The sequence below is a fragment of the Anolis carolinensis genome, chromosome 2, assembly GCF_035594765.1.
Source record: "Anolis carolinensis isolate JA03-04 chromosome 2, rAnoCar3.1.pri, whole genome shotgun sequence".
Lineage (NCBI taxonomy): Eukaryota > Metazoa > Chordata > Lepidosauria > Squamata > Dactyloidae > Anolis > Anolis carolinensis.
Genome location: NC_085842.1, coordinates 117,649,789 through 117,667,665, shown reverse-complemented (window position 1 = coordinate 117,667,665; position 17,877 = coordinate 117,649,789). Strand labels below are relative to the sequence as shown.

Here is a 17,877-nt window from a genome sequence, read left to right as displayed (position 1 = left end):
ATTTTGACAAAGTTGTCTATCTGCCTGTTTCTTGTCTTTGGTGCATTTGACTCGCTTTCTTGCAAATGAAGTAGTCCATGGGATATTCTGCTAATGCCTTAGAAATATGTGAAAGGACTCTGACCTATCTTACTAGAATCATAGAATCGTAGAGTTGGAAGAGACCTCATGGGCCATCCAGTCCAACCCCCTGCCAAGAAGCAGGAAATCGCATTCAAAGCACCCCCGACAGATGGCCATCCAGCCTCTGTTTAAAAGCCTCCAAAGAAGGAGCCTCCACCACAGTCCGGGGCAGAGAGTTCCACTGCCGAACAGCCCTCACTGTGAGGAAGTTCTTCCTAATGTTCACTGTCACTAATAAGAAGGCAATACTATTTTGTGTAGCATTGTCTTACTTGATCCACTGAAAATCAGCAGTAATAAAAGCTTTGGGTCACATTTTAGCCAAAAAATCAATGCAAAATTTTTGGATTGACTTATTCATGGATCAGTGTGAGCGTACCCAACTTCTTATAAAAAACAAACCACCCCCTTCTCTGAGCAGAGTGGAGAAAAGAAAGTGTTGAATATATCCTGGGAGACCCTAAAACAAGCACCAACCCAATGTACTCTCTCTATCATGGTACCATTATTAAAGAAAGAGAAAAAAGTACATCAAAGGAAAGAGTGATAAATAGTGAAGAAAAGGAAGGAAGGAAGGAAGGAAAGAAGGAAGAAAAAAGAAGGTTGATCCCCAATCTTTTGTTTGGTGGTTATACTTACAATTAATCATAGCTTCTCTATCTACATTTGTAATAGCACGTTTATAATTGGTTATTTTCATGAATTTTAAAACCACAAATCTCAATTTCCTCCATAATTATTAAGAAGTGTAATTCTTACAGTTTTTTATACATGTTATTGTTATCAACCTTTATTGAAACAACTCCCCCGTCCTCATATAGCACATCTAGTAAAACACCTCTGTAACCCTTTCCCATGAATCTCTACAGTTCATTTATAGATTATAAATAATTTTCTAACAGCTTAAAACCAAGCTACTCCTTATATAACGATATCACTACATTTAATTGTAGTATCATCTAAAACTCAACTTTTATCTGCCTATATTTCACCATATGTTCTATTTATAATGTTCTCTAACAATTACATGTTCACATATTTTAGTTATGACCTTTAGTAACATTTATGTATCATTTTATAAGGGATCCTTTTATAAGCAATGTCTTTATAATCTGAACATAAGTACATATTTAAGTACATCTCTTGAAGTATATATTTCCCCATTAATCCACCAAATAGCCCAAATTCCTGGTCCATTTTAGCCCCTATTGTTTAATTTAACCTTACAACCACTCAACTGCTGAATATGCCTGCCCACACAAAGAAGGTGAATATTGCACTGAATAAGACATGTAGAATAATCACAGGATGTCTTTTGATAGATTCTATAAGTTAGCTGGCATCCTCCAACCCCCTCCCCCCCCCCCCCCCCGGACAGGAAATTGCCACCAATTGCAAAAGAAATCAGGTTGAACACTGTGAAAGCCACCCACTATATGGCTATCAGCCTCCTCCCTGTAGACTGAAATCAAGGAAAAGTTTCATGAGAACCACCACTCCTCTAAATGTTCCTCCAGCAACAGCAAGAATATCCCTATGCGCAGCAAAATAAGACAATCCAACTAGATGCCCCCCCCCCCCCCCAACAAGGCTCTTCCTCCAGGGACAAAGCAAGAATGGGCACTTGGAAGTCCCTGAACAGACTCAGAAATGGAGTTGGGAGATCAAAAGACAACCTGGCAAAATAGCCTTACCTAAAAGAACTCTCCACCTTGTGTGACTGTGGAGCAGAACAAACAATTCAGCCTCTGTATGCTTGCTCACTATGCCCTGCCTCATGCAGATGAAGAACTGTTTAAAGCAGGCATGGACAAACTTTGGCCCTCCAGGTGCCAAAAGCAGGCCAAAGTTTGCCCATGCCTGCTTTAAAGCTACAGACAACGCAGTTGCTATTGTCAGTTTTTGGTCTAAAACTATTTAGCTACTTGTGATCTCTTTATTTTATGTTTTAAATGTATCTATTTATGCAATGCTTTTGACACAAAATAAATAAACCATACAATTTTAACTCTTAGCCTTCTGCCCCATGCATCACAGTCCTTGGAATTTCTCCCTGCCATTTGCCATTGTTCAAATGATACATCCCTTCTCAAAATAAATATTTTCTGAAAAAAGAGACTTCATTTATTTCCCCTCAAATTTCTCCCCTTCCACAGTAGATTCAGTCTGTCCTGAGCCAAATATTTCTCAATTCTATTCCATGTCTCCAGATGATTATTTTGACATAACCACCACATTCATGTTAAAAGAAAATAACACATTCATCTCAATATCATTCCCATATTTCACTATTTTCTTAAACTGACTGTTTTCATATCTACTTCTTTAATCTTCAAAACGGGAGAAGCCAGATCTGTTTTCTTAATACATTCATATCTATATTTTTCCCTTTCACAGCTTTACTCAGTCCTTTCACCGACTCCTTAATTTTATTAACCTCAGTTTTTCAATCCTCCTTCAATCCCTGTTGCAAATCCTTAACATCCTTTTCCAGCTCTTTGAACTCATTCCTTAACTGTCTCACCTGCTCCAGCAACATCTGTAAAGTTAGTAAAGAAAACCCCATCTTCCACCAATCCAGCAATTATAAGGTTAAAAGCAAGATCCCAAAACTTCACATTCTCAGGCTGTCTCCATGGTAACACCACTGTCTGGCTCTTCTTAGCTTTTTCTCTCTCTCTTTAAAATATATTTTTGAACATTTACATTAAAATGTATACATCGGGGGGAAAAGTAAAGCAGGAAGAAGCAGGGATGAAGAAAAGAAAAATAGGAAAGAACAGAAGACAAAAAAGGATACATAAAATATAAGCGGCTTCCCATCTTTTTAGCAATGACTTAAACATATAATCAGTTTATACCGCTCTCATCAATATACAGTCAGGCATTAACATTTGCAGGTTAAATGTTAGCGAATTTTAATATCCACAGATGTAATTAATATGGCCTTTTTGGGAATCTCTAGATTCTCCAGTGCAACTCTTTGGTCAACTTCCTTGAACTTCCAGCTGAAGTTGATAATAGAACTGCACTGCTGGACCAAAAGGATCCAAGGATCTGTGAAGTCTTGGCTCTGCCTTTCCCTCTCCTTTGCTTTAGTTCCTCCTGTTTATAGGTTTTCCCAATAATGATATCTCCCTTTGTATTAGTTTTGGGTAGAGCATAAAATACCCCCTAGAGGCCAGCCTTAGTTGGTCTATTCCATTTGCCTGTACAGAGCTCTCTTGCTAGACTCCTCCTCTTTCTGCAATAGAGCTACAGAGATTAGAGGCTTGGGCATTGTCTGGTAATCCTAGGCCCAAGCAATCCAAGCGGCATCCTTAGTACCTGCATTCAGCCAATATTCATATACCACCAGTCCTAGAGACAACAGAAGCTTTTGACTAGCTTAAGCTTCATAAGAAAGAAGGTTGAGACAGGGTTGTTGTACATTTTCTGGGCTGTATGACCATGTTCTAGAAGTATTCTCTCCTGACGTTTCGCCCACATCTATGGCAGGCATCCTCAGAGGTTATACCTCACAACCTCTGAGGATGCCTGCCATAGATGTGGGAGAAACATCAGGAGAGAATACTTCTAGAACATGGCCATACAGCTTGGAAAACATACAACAACCCTGTGATCCCAGCCATGAAAGTCTTCGACAACACAAGGTTGAGACAGCTTATAAGCACCATCGCTTTGCATCAGAGGCAGAAGACTCTGAAAGACTCCAGAGAGATGACTGCAACCAGCAAAATCTCCTTTTGTAATGTATTGTTTTAAGCTATTTTATAATAGTCCTGGGTGGAGAAAACCCTTTATTCATCTTGTTTTCAGTAAACTCATTTTGGTTATCCTTTCACCTTGCCTAATGTGCCTTTTTGTGTTAAGGGTCTTGATCTTAACAGAAGGTATACAGATAGCCTCCAAGTAAAGCCAGGCACTATAGTTTTCCCCAAAGGCTTGGGCGTGCCATCACAGGATCTCACGCACCTTCTTCTCCATTCAGAAGTTAATTGGTGTTTCAGAAAAAAATGAAGAGAAGGGATACTCATCTCATACTACTTCATTTTTATAAAGTTAAAATAAATTCTATAAATTTGAAACCACAAAAATGTATTTTACAAATGTCTTAAGGAAAAACAGCTTCATGTCTGTATTTTCAAGCAATTATTGGGAGCACTGTAGCTCTGATATGAGGATGCCTTTTTTGGTTTTCTGCCTTTTCCATCCACAGACTTGAGGCCCAGATTTTTAAACTATAGTTTCACTGTCTGGTACTTAACTTTTTTGTTCACATTGCCTCATCTGTTTAGGATGCATCTGTTTGTTTGTTTTTTTATTTATCCCTAGCTAGTTCATATACTGTAGAAACTACAATATTTAAGCTAGCTAGGGATAGATAGCAGATGCACCCTAAGACATTGATAGAATGGGCTCATCATTTTTACTGCTAATTTTCAGCCTTTTGTATGTCAGACTACACAGAGAAGCCATTTATCCACAAGCATGTAGACAATTTCAACAGAAAGGAGGAAACCATGAAAACAAATACAATCTGGCTACCAATATTAAAAAAAAATCTCTAAAATCAGGACAGTAGATAAAGAATAACACTCTGAACACAGGGAATTCCAGGCATGAAACAATCAGGGCCAGCTAACACCTCCCAACAAAGGATTCCCTCAGGCAGGACGCAGCCAGACTTTGAATCTGCAAGGCCATTAAATGCTAATCAAGGTAATCAAATGCAGCATTCACATTTCATCATCATCATCATCATCATCATCATCATTTAATTAATTATTAATCACCCTCCATCCAAGATGCTCTAGGCGATTTACAAGCTAAATTGTAAAGGATAAAAATACAAACATACAAATATTGATAAAATTAACATAGATTAAAAGCTCTAGTAAAAAGTCAGGTCTTAAGTGCTTATACAGTAGAGTCTCAATTATCCAAGCTAAACGGGCCGGCAGAAGCTTGGATAAGCGAATATCTTGGATAATAAGGAGGGATTAAGGAAAAGCCTATTAAACATCAAATTAGGTTATGATTTTACAAATTATGCACCAAAACATCATGTTATACAACAAATCTGACAGAAAAAGTAGTTCAATACGCAGTAATGCTATGTAGTAATTACTGTACTTATGGATTTAGCACCAAAATATCACGATGTATTGAAAACATTGACTACAAAAATGGCTTGGATAATCCAGAAGCTTGGATAAGCGAGGCTTGGATAAGTGAGACTCTACTGTAATAAAAAAATTCCTATAATAATAAGTTTATAACAATAAGTTTATTTTTGTATCCCGCTCCCATCTCCCCAAGGGGACTTGGGGCAGCTTACATGGGGACAAGCCCGATATCAACATACATTAAAACACAATCTTTCTCCCAACCTGGACTTTCCACAGATACATAAACCCCAGCTGACTAGTTTCCAACATATCTCACAACCTCTGAGGATGGCTGCCATAGATGTGGGCGAAACGTCAGAAGAGAATGCTTCTGAAACATGGCCATACAGCTCAGAAAACTCACAGCAACCCTTTTGTAGATAATTAAGGGTCCCTTCTTTGTTCATAATAAAATGAATAAATTTCTCTCTCACTAGTTTACAACTGTGATATATCTTAGTTGCTAAACTCTTGCCAAAAAAGGAACTGCTCACAAATACACCTTTATTCCAAGTTCTGGTTTCGGAGGAGATTTCTCTAAGGCAGCAGCTACTAAAATCAGGCAGAAAAGGCATATTTCGCTTCTTCCATCCTAGTTATTTATGGCCTATGTGCAACCAAAGGTTGACATTCAATTACAGATCCAATAAATAGTTCCAATTCTCACACAACTGCACAAAGCATCTGCAACCCATGTCAATCAGACATGTTTTCCGGGTCTTTCCAATAAGAATGAAACTGATTTGCAGACAAATGGCTTTGCACCAAATGCTATCACTTACACCTGATGATGTGGATACCAACTGTGTATAAAATACACAATGAAACAAAAGGGTTGCTTTTCCAGCTCCAAATAAAGTGGTAGTGTTTGAAATGAATGGGGTCATTCAAGGCTCCAAGTGAGTGAAAGCTTGTGGGATCAACCTTCATGTTCGCTTTGTGACAAGGAGAGGCTACGAGGTGCTCAGAGCTGTCACGTTGATTAAAAGGACCATGCAGTCTACTAAACTTCAGCTTTTTGTCAGTTGTATGACTTTGCCAGAACTCGGCAGGGTGACAAGTCACAGCACAGCTAAACCCAGGGTGTTGTTAGAACTCTCAACTACCACTGAAATAGTGTGATAGACCTGTTTTGCAAGAGGTCATGATAGGTGAATCTACACAATATATTTGATTCTGTTTCAATGGTCATGATTTTGTCATAAAAAATCCCAAAGTGTCACAGTTGAGAATTCTCTCCTAGAAAGCTCCTTTAAACTAAGGTTCTTAAGCTACCCTGAAAAGAGATTCTAAAGATTAAACAGGAGTACTTTGAGAGCTGAAGTGCATAGAGCTCTCCAGCAGACAATTTAAAATTTCATAAACTATCAATGTCAGGATTTCTCACGACTGAGCCATGGTGGTTAAAGCAGCATCAGACATATATCTGTGTAATCTAGGTAGCCTTTGAGCAAACTATAATTGTTAGTTGAGGGTGAAGACATCCATCATGGACCAAGAGTTAGAAAAACCTAGAGAGACAAAAATATTCTTGAAATGGCCAGTCTTGATTTCTATTTTGATGTTCTGACCACAAGGCAGCTTTTTCTCCTGATGCCTTTGGTGACTATGATATTCTTAAGATAAGAAATGCAAACCTACTATTTCGCCCACTTGCCAAGCAACAAGGCTGTTCTCTCTGCCCTTTAACAAAGATAATAGGTTTAATTGGTAGCTTGTTTTCACTCAGAAGTGTCTGTTAGGATTTCAATTATAGACTCATTTTCAGAATTTCAAAGCTTAGCTGCAGTCATGGGTTTACTTTGGTACAGTCTGCTCCGCTGTGTGCAAAGCATTACTCCCAAAGGGGCATTTTGCAGCAATAATAATAACAATAATGATGGTAATGATGATAAACAAAGAGAAAATGAGGGATTATTAAAGGGCATAGGCAAAGGAAGGACGATGAAGGCCTTTCATTAGAGAACAAACATTTAAAGTTAAAACCAGTATTAAGGATAGCAAAGCTTTCCTAGAAAGGAACCAGCTGAATATCAGAAGGACAGACTTGCCAGATCCATCAGCACAGCATCAAGTCACTGTGTGTTGGTCTCACTTATGCACACAATACTTTTGGTTCTAAAACTGATTCAAATTCCTTCTTAAACTGTTTAGCTATTAAAAGGAGTTGATGGCACAAAATCAGAAATGAGATTATAGAATGATTATATAATGCAGCTCTCTCAAAACAAAACTAAGAGGAATGCATATTGGATTGCAAGTTGTACTAGACATATTTTCTGGGATACAAAATAGAATAGCTTTATATTGCCATTGTACTATTGCATAACTCAGTTAAATGCCTTCCCCAGCACACATCACAAAAACAATACACCAACCCCTCCAACTACTACAGCACAGTCCCCAATGCCACATCAATGTGAAACCATGGAGTTCAGTATAGCAGATGCTGAACTGGTTTGGATTCAAATATGTGGAGGCCCTTTACGGCTCAGAATGCATCTGCAGTGTAGAATGAATGCGGTCTAGAATAAAAGCTAACACTCAACCTGTTTGTCCTTGTCTTTGTCACCCTGTACCATCTACCAGTTGACCACAATTCAAAAAAGAATATGCTGGGTATGATGGAGACCCAAGAATGCTGTGATCTTTCTTAAGGCTGCGGGACTTATAAAGTTCATCCAAAGAGGGGAGAGGGCATATGTCATAATGTAGTTTATATCGCACACTCTCAGTGTCTTTGGTTAGGGTTCCAATTCTGAGCAGGTGGGTTGGTGGCAAAAGGTTATGGAGTACCTGAAGATACTTCCCCATAATATTTTTTTGCCTGGATAAATATTGAAGGGGAACATTATCCTAAGCATTCTACTTGAACCAGATCGTAGCAGTTATTGAATATTCAACTACTATCTCATTAAGCCAGAGAGAGAAGTAATTATCTGTAGCAGTCCTCACTATCTGTCTTTATCTATCTTATGTATGGAACTGAATAGATCACTAGACATAAGATGGGTTTTTTATTAGTACCAGAAAGATTTTATGTTGGCCATAACTACAGGTATGCACTGTTCTGATTACGCTTCCCAACAACAAAACATTTTTTCTTGGTGTCTTGGTTTTTAGGTCTGTTCCTGGGGTTATTTGGGCACTCTAGTTTCTTACATAAAGTTATCATGATTTTTTATGGGCAAGCAAATGAAGGCTGGCATATGGCATATGTTTTGTATCTCAAAAACTAAAGCCAATGGGGAAAACTGGTGTCATTTTTGGAAACCAGAAGGTCAAATATATCCATAAACAGGGCTAATATTTGAGGCACCCAAATGTGTGTTGGCCAGCGTTATAATTGCAGTGGCAATTTGTTTGATGCAAATGAAATATGATTTGGGCTTTTGTGAGTTTTCCGGGCTCTACGGCCATGTTCCAGAAGCATTCTCTCCTGACGTTTTACCCACATCTGAGGCATCCTCAGAGGCTGTGAGGTATACTGGAGACTAAGCACAGGTTTATATATCTGTGGAAGGTCCAGGGTGGGAGAAAGGTCCAGGGTGGGAGGTCCCACCCTGGACCTTCCACAGATATATAAACTTCTCTTAGTCTCCAATATACCTCACAGCCTCTGAGGATGTCTGCCATAAATGTGCATGAAATGTCAGGAGAGAATGCTTCTGGAATATGACCATACAGCCCGGAAAACTCATAACAACCCAGTGATTCCGGCCATGAAAGCCTTCGACAACACATGAAATATGATTTGATTTTATTTGACTAGAGTGCAGATTCTCAGCTCGCAGTCAATCAAGGAAGCTACAGCCTTCAAGACCTGAGCAGAGCTGTTAATACCATAGTTCCCTCTGATTCATAGGTTTCTAAAAGTTGAAGTTAACGTAACAGTACATAGCAACCACAAAAGTACCCTAGCCTTCCTGAATACATTTATTCACTATATGCATCCCTATCTCATATTTCAAGCAGGAGAATACAAATCTGTGGTCTAGTTATTTCATTCAACACATTAAACAAAAAAGAAGCTGAACACTGCCTGGATGCAAATATGAACTTCCTTCGCTGAATTAATGAGACTAGTAGTGTGATGGGCAATAATCAACAACTGCTTCTGGCTGATACATTCTCGAATATTTGAGTGTATTTGGTAGTATGGAATTTCCCAAGACACATGGGGCACAATGATAATTCCTCTGCTAATAGTTGCTATTCCAGATGACTATCATTAGCAAATGAGGCATCATCCACATGTTATGATAGCAAAGAACAAATATAATACTAAGTTGCACTACTTCTAGGTATCATTTTGACTGAAGGCATCATTTTCCCCATTCTGCTTTAGTAGTACTATCACTACTCCAGATGTCTGGATTAATAGTATCTGGAAGGAAAGCTCAGTAATCCGGGATTTGTGCCAGGAATCTAAATGGCAGTAGAATATTGAACAGGGCAGCAAGGGAACTAACTGTTGAACATAATTTTCCACTGGTGCACCAGCAGAGGAAAAACTCACCCACATGGTTCTATACATTTTTTAAAATGAAGAATAAATATATGTGGTTGCTCATCTGTAGCTCACCAACACATTTCCTTAATATTATTTACTAGCTGTGCCCAGCCACGCGTTGCTGTGGCATGTTTGATGGTATGAGAAATAAAGAATGAGGAATTGGTGGTAGTTAGTATATGTTATTTCCTAAAGCTTGTGAATATACAATATTTCTGGTTGTTCCTTTTTTTTGGTCTGTTTGGGGCAAGTATGAATGGTGCAATTAGCCAGAATGATTAGCATGTAATGCCCTTTCATTGTCAAAGCCTGGCTGCTTCCTCCCTGGGGGAATCTTTTGTTGGGAGGGGTTAGCTGGCCCTGATTTTTTCCTGTCTGGAATTCCCCTATTTTCAGAGTGTGGTTCTTTATTTACTGTCCTGATTTTAGAGATTATATTGTTCTGTTTTATTATACCACAGTAATTTTTATATATTATATTTATAATCTTATTTGCTTTGAACTGGATTATCTTGATGCCCCTTCTACACAACTGTAAAAATATCCACACTGAACTGTATTATATAACAGTGTGGACACAAGATAATCCAGTTCAAAGCAGATACTGTGGATTATCTGCCTTGACATTCTGGGTTATATAGCTTTGTGGTAGGGCCTTAGGTCTACAGTGCCATATAATCCAATTCAAATCAGATATTCTGTATTTTATAGGCAATGTGGAAGAGGCCTAAGTAAACCCTCAGCGATTGTGGCTGAGGTGGTTGCTAGGACACGAAGTGAGTGAGGCTCAAAAGGGGTGGGGCCTACCCTTCTGACTGGCAGTCAGGGGAGAACGGCTCTTCCTCTGTAATTTGGACTTTATTTTTCTAGGTTTTTTTTAATTGAATGGCAATCAATGAACTGCAACAGAAATGAGGAATTTTTGCTGAATGCAACAATCTCTTTTCTTTCATTATACAAGAGATACAGGCCCTTGGAATCTTATGCTGAATTAGACCATTGGCTCATTTAGCACAATATTTTTCACCATACTGCTATCTGCCAGAGTTTCAAGCAGGATCCTTTCCCAGCTTTACCAGGGACTTCTGCAAAGCATGGGCTTTGCTACTAAATTTGTTAATTTCTAAAAGGCACTTACAATGAAGATGGAAAAGCTGCACCTTTGACCATTTTGCCCATTCTTTGTCCATGCTATAAAAGTATTTTGTCTTTCCTTAGACAATTACAATCCCTGCTTTTCACCTCACAAAAACTAGTTTTCTCAGAAATTTTGTATTTCATATCCTGCTATTCAGGAAGCCTGGATTGCTGTTTAATTCTAAATGCAGCTTTTTCAGGAGTCAATTTGTCCACAGTACAAGATTCTTCAGCATATTATGAAAAGAATAAAGAAAGAAAAGGCTGAGTTGTTGAAAAACCAACCAAGCATAGCACTTCAGCATTTTCTTATGATGCCGCATTATCTGATTCTTCTCCCTCACACTTTTATAACTTTCAAGAGCGGAAATTTGAAAATCAATGATGATCATGCAAATGAAGTAAATGAATCATTGAGTCACTTGCAGCCGAAAGAAACAAATCTCTCTCTCTGCACTTTTCATAAATATCCAGTGCCTCCAGGAAGCTGATTTTTGTGCTAATTCACATATCCCCTAGACTTCAATTGAGATTTATGTTAGCTGGGCCACTGCTGTATTTGGGCATCTCAAAAGTGACGTGGGCATCATATCAAGTGAATGGCATGCTACCTAATGCAACAGTGTCAAGAAAGCTAGCCACTTAAGCCCAATAAGCTATCCTCCAGGGTGAATGAAAACGGTTATGTGGGATTTACCACACAATCTTATGAGCCCCTCAATTTAGGCAGCAGCTCATAAGATCAAGTGCTTATCTTCTAGTGCCCTTTTGAGATGCCCATGTGTGCTCCTATTGGAACAGGAGCATCCTCCAATATTGGCACCTATGCCCCTACCTTTGCTTTGTACTACCAAAGAGGGATGATGTCATCCATTATGGCCGTCAGGAGTAGGAAGGCACTTAGCCTTCCAATAGACTTCCATGGTCTTCTCTGACCCAAAGCAAGCTTCCTGAGTAGGCAGAGATGTATGCTAGCCACATCTACACTCAAGAAATAATACTCAGGATGGTTTCACCATCTATAACTTCTACAATGTTCAAAAATTGTGCCTTCAGCTTTTTCTGCTAGAAAAATAGCTAGATAGCTCAGAGATTACTGTAGCAAGAGATATCTGAATCTCAGTTTTGAAATTAATTTTGGGACTACAACTCCTAAAATTCTCAAGCCATCTTGGGTGAAGATAGTAGAAACAGTAATTTTCCACAATCACTTCCACAAACTCTAATCTGGGCACCATAACAAATCTTATATGATGATTGGCTTGCTTGCTTGCTTGCTTGCCTGCCTGCCTGCCTTCTTCTTTCTTTCTTTCATGACATTTATGTTAAATAAACCCCAAATGTACTTATGATACATACTACATATTCTAATAACATAATTCTGCTTGGTTTTTAATCAGTGGAAGCATTTGGCTGATAGCTTGGTATTCTTGGCTACCTAGAAAATGAATTTTTATCTTGTCCCTATTCTGCCTCAGAGCAGAAAAATCCTAAATCTTCTCCTTTATTCCTGAGATTTCTCATAAGATTGATGTAATTGCCTAACAAAAAAACTGTAGCTGGCTTTTAAAACAAAAAATATTTTATAAAATTAAAATTATAGTCATTGCAAGAGCCTAATGCTGCCGACTCCGAAGAGAGTATGTTCAAAGTGGGAGGGGAATGTTGTTCCTTTAAGACTCATTAATCTTCCATGGCTGGCTGCACATCTTAAAGTCATCTGGGACAGCCAGAGGCTCAACCATATGAAGGCTGATTACGGTAAATGGTTCAAGGCATTCTTATGCCACCCTTCAGCATGAAGGACATGGAAGCCTACTGCTTTGAAGGCAACAGACTCCTACGGCTGTCCATTCTTCTATCTGCTTTGCGACTTACTAAGAGATGCCACCTTGTGTGTTTGGTGTGAATAATAACAACAACTGAGAGATTGCTCAGGGATTCTGAGATATGTCTGCACAGCGACAATGTTTCATATTTCTCAAAATATAGGTCGTTCCATGACCACAGGTCCTCTGAATTGCCTGGAGACTTTGCAGTCATCATTACACAACACACTGCACATGGCCTTGCTTTTCGCACAAGCTCCAGGATTAGATGTGGGATCTTCCCAGAGCCCAGTGAACTTTGTTTCAAGCTAATTCCATCCTGAGGATCATGAGGCAGTTCCCTTGGACATGCTCCAGGGACCCTACAAATGATGACAAGCGAGATGCAGCATGAAAAATAGGAATGCCTGCATTCAAGGAGAATTTTAAAAATTCTCCTTGAACTTGAATACATGAACAAAAAAATCCCATAGATATTGTGAATGGACCTCTGGGAGTCTTCACAATACACAGCAGCTTCTGGTGCTTATTCCAGGTTGTTAGCTTGCTTTCGGCAAAGTTGGGAGATACTCTGGACTTTGCTTGAAATGTCAAAGTACCTTGGGGTCTGGGAGAAGTTTGAACAGCTGGATTGGGTTCAATTCAACTCAGTCCACTGTCCAGACAGACACTCCTTTTCCCTGTGCTAATTAGCTAACTAGCACAGGAAAAAAGGAATTGTTCCTAATTTTCTGCGATTGACCAGGTGCTCCATCCAAGAGCCTGGCCATCACCTGCCACATCTGTGATGTCAGAACAGGGTGCCCACCTGTCCGGCAAGAAAGAGGAGAGATTGACCCCTCCTTATGGGTTGCACAGGCACCTAGTTTTGATATCAGCAGAGGTAAACATGACAGCAAGGTTTTTGTATAATGTAAATGACCCATGGCTCTACCTGATGGAATTCTTGGATTTGGACTTTATGAAAGAATATTTACTATTCTCAGCCAGAGAACTCCTCTGTGCCACTGACCTTAGGGTCCTACAGTATGTTGCCAAGTGTGCTAATATGGAAAAGGGACCTTGGCAAATGGGCCTAGTTGAGGAAATGCAAATTCAAAGTCACTGGACTTATTGTTCTTCCAGATGTCTTCGAATCAATTTCCTCCATGTTTTAAGCTTCCAATCACATCATTTCTGTCGCTGGAATTTTGCGACTGTACTCCTAAATGCAGCTCAACTGGCCAACTGCATATAATGAAAAGTATACAGTTCTCCCACACGGTAGCAAGCAGCATCATTTTAAAAATCCAGTGCTTCTCCAAAAATTTTGGCATAACAGGCCCCTTCTACAATGCCATATATCCAAGAATCTGATCCCAGATTATCTGATTTGAAATGGATGAGTCTACACTGCTATATAATCCAGTTCAAAGCAGATAATCTGGATTTTATATGGCAGTGTAGAAGGGGTCTAAGTTATAGCAATCACAAATTGAGTTGAAATCTAGTTTTCTTTGCCTTTGGATGTTTCTTCGCATGCTATGGGTCTTAAAATCCATTTAGCATGGCTTTTGAATAGTCAGATGGTGGGAGTCATAGAAGGTTTATGTCAATTTCACTCTAGAGACAGGTCTTTATCACAGTCTGGGAACAGATGGTCAGTGGTGCAGAATGAGGGGAAAAACCCTGACACGTGTCTAAACATGAAAACATTCCTGTACCATGGTTCTTTCTTAAATCTACAGATGGGATTATCTATGGCAGACTAGGTTACTCCCTTTTACCCCAGCCAATGCTTAATTTCAGAAGGGAGAAGTGCCAAGCTACAACTTCTGCTATGTCTGCCTGGAATTCATGTCATCCATGTCTGCATGTGTATGTGCCTTCAATTTAAGATGACCTCACAGATTTCATAGGGTTTTCTTATGAATAAGAATACTCAGAGGTGGCTTTGCCAGTTCCTTCCTCTGCAATATAGCCTACAGCACCTGGTATTCATTGGTGGCCTTCCATCCAAAGATTAATCAGAACTGACCCTGCTTTGCCTGTAAGCCCTGATCCTGAATCCTAAGTAGACTGGAAAGAGGTAAAACTAATGAGTGGTTAAAGCAGAACACATACTCCACATGTTCAAAGACACTTTGCCTTTTTAAAGCTATTTCACAAATTCTAGTAAGCTCATGAGATAATGAAAACAATTTCTGGAACTGAACCTGAGCTCAAGCGCAAGTTAAGCCCTATTGAAACCCAGTGGCTGTGTGCAATAGCAATGGGAAAATTAATTCCTCCTTGAGTTGTCTTTTAACAGAGGGGAATATAAGATGTGAAAGGATGCCAAATAACCTCCATTGATACCTGTTAAAAGAAAATCTAACACCATTTTAATCCACTTGACTTGTGGTTGCCTTTAACATAAAACATTCATTTAAAACCCAACAGCCTGGAGTGTCTCTGGTTTAACTCTCTCATCCGACAAGCTCCGTGGGCTGACTTGTGGAATGCTTGCCCTGGGCTCACACATTTCCCTTTGCAGCCACAGTCTTCTACCACCAGGGCTCATTTCATTATTTGAAAGGATCCTGCTGCAGGGCTAGCAGCAAGTCTGGATTTGTTGCCACAGCAACAGAGAAAAGCAGGGTGGAATCTGGCTACTGAGCAGACTTTCAGGTGGACGGATATACGGGAAGTAGATGCAAATACGTGTACTTCATCAACTGGAGGGCAGAAAGGATTGCTGAGGGGATATCACAGACAGGGACACAACTGAATAGCGCTGTTGAAATGCCTTAGGCCAGAAAAGAGGAGAAGCATGTCAAGAAAAGACCTTTTCTCCAGTACATTTAAAGGTGATCAGGAAGAAGAGAATGAACTTTTTTGGGGAAGGAGGCTATGAACAAAAGTATTTCATGGACAAAATGCATGCCTAGGTTTGCTGAACCTTTTTGCTATTCAAGAAAATACCATCACATCTTTCTTAAAATCTATGGTGTTAAGATTACACTTTGAATTCTGTGTATAGGTTGCTACAACTCAAAAAGAATACCACAATATTAGAAAAAGATGCAGAAAAGAACAACCGAAATGGTCAAATTCTCCTCTGGCATGAAGTTACATTTGGAGCTTTTTTTTACTTTAGGAAAAATGGTGAATATAAAGGACATGATTCATCTTTATGAAGGAAGACAGTGGCTACACTAGCTGAACAATATGTGTGAAAAGACTATGAGTCAGTGGAAAGGAGGAGAAATTTTTCTGGCTGGATCTCCGCTATGAATTACCAGCTGTCCCCCAACCAATATTTAACAGTCCCCATATGTTTGCAGGTGATTTTCTCTGTCACCATGAAGTCGGGGAAACATTATGTCAAATACAATAGTGCTTGCATACACAGGATTTCTCTGCAGCTCCCGAATTATACATTAGAATGCACATTCCACACTCTGTAATGTAGACACAGCCGTGCCAATTTTTAGCTCTCCCTCACCCCAACTATATATAGCCAGCTATATTTAGCACCCACCAGGCTAGCCTATATATTTGTAATGTACAGCTGCGTATTCACCTCTTGTCGCTCAGATTCTTAAGCTCAGTGTATCTCTCTCCTAACAGCCAATCCTTTACACTGGCATTCCTACAGCAAGCTCTGCTTTTATCTAGTAATGTGGAAACAATAAGATGCAGCCCCCCTTCACAGATCTCTGGTTCAAACAGTCCCTTTGTTATAAACATCCCATGGTGCTCCTGCTATCCTTTGTAATGAGAGATGCCACATTTTCTAGTGGGCACTGTGTAGCATTTATTCAATTACAGAGAAACAATAGTGCTCTGGACGTCTTCCTTGAATAGAAGGCATTGGCTTGACATCATGAGAATAATTTGATGGAATGTAGCTTAAAAGTATTTGTCTGTGTTGGACTCACCTCCAGAACCCGGCCGCTGATATACCGGTTGCAGGTCTCACATTTAATGCCAAATTGGGCATGATAGTCAGACTCACAGTATGGAATGCCATCCCTGTTGGGGGGGAAAAATCAGCCAAGATATTTAGAATAGGGAACAAGGCAGGGCAGCATCTTCCCCCTTCCCCTCAAGCTCATGTTGTTTTTCACTGTATGAGGTTGATAAGTCACCTGTGCTAAAGTGTAGGGCAGCAGGAGAAATGCTGCTTTCACAGTGCTTCTCCTTGATGGCACCTTAAGGAGAATCCACTTTTTTGCTCTGTGCTGAGGAAACAGAACAAGTGGATTCACCTTACATCCAAGGAGCAACACGAGGACTGAATTTACACTATTCCACCCACCTCAGCTTTCCCATTTTTGTTTCTCTTCTCTGGCCATGCCCTCACCTCTAAAAACCTGGCTTCTCTTCATTACTTGTTCAACACAGGCAACAGCATTTAACAGAATTCATATTTTGGCCCCAGTACTTCCAGCAAGAGGAGTATTTCAAGAACATGAAAATGTCTTGGTGCAACACAGATAATTCTGTCCACATGCAAATTGTATGTGTCTGTGTGCCTTTGAGTCACCTGTCAACACATGGCAACCCCATCAGTTTGACAGGATTTTCCTAGACAAGGAATATTCAGAGGTGGTTTTGCCACTTCATTCCCTTAAAATATATTTTGCAGCACTAGAAGTTAGTTGACGACTTTAGACCATTGTGATCTAGTGTTTTGAAGATTGGAATATGACTCTGGAGACAAGGGTTTAAATTCCTGGTCAGCTACTGAAACTGATTGAATGAACTTGGGCAAGTCACACTCTTTCTGCCTCAGAGAAAAGCAAGGCAAATCCTTGCTAAACAAACCTTGTGAAAGGGTCACTTTAGAGTTGCTGTAAGTTGGAAATGACTTGATCCCACACAACATTTCTTTAATAGCTCCCATCATATGTCTGGGTATTTAGTCAGAGCCTTTATGTTTTCAGCATTTCTTTCTACAACTGCACTGGCAGGTTCAAGATGTTGTTGCTGCTGATGGTAGACATTTTAGTTTTGGGATGGTGGGGGACACTATTCAATTTTAAATTAAAGTATTATTACATAAGGGGGTATAATTAATATTGCCTGATAATGTGAATCTGCCCATAGTCTGCTTGGGCCCATTCAGATCACAATGCAG

General features: G+C 39.6%; 1 protein-coding gene across 11 annotated transcripts in view; it reads right to left on the bottom strand.

The window, feature by feature from the left end:
• Positions 1-17,877, bottom strand: part of ablim3 (actin binding LIM protein family member 3) — a 185,123-nt gene that overhangs the window by 33,878 nt on the left and 133,368 nt on the right. For all 11 annotated transcript variants that reach the window (XR_010002803.1, XR_010002804.1, XR_010002806.1 and 8 more), the window contains exon 6: positions 16,676-16,769. Coding sequence is in view for 1 of the 11 variants with exons in the window: in XM_062970447.1 (XP_062826517.1) it covers positions 16,676-16,769 (94 nt within the window). In the remaining 10 variants the exon portion in view is untranslated. The remainder of the gene's footprint in view (positions 1-16,675; positions 16,770-17,877) is intronic.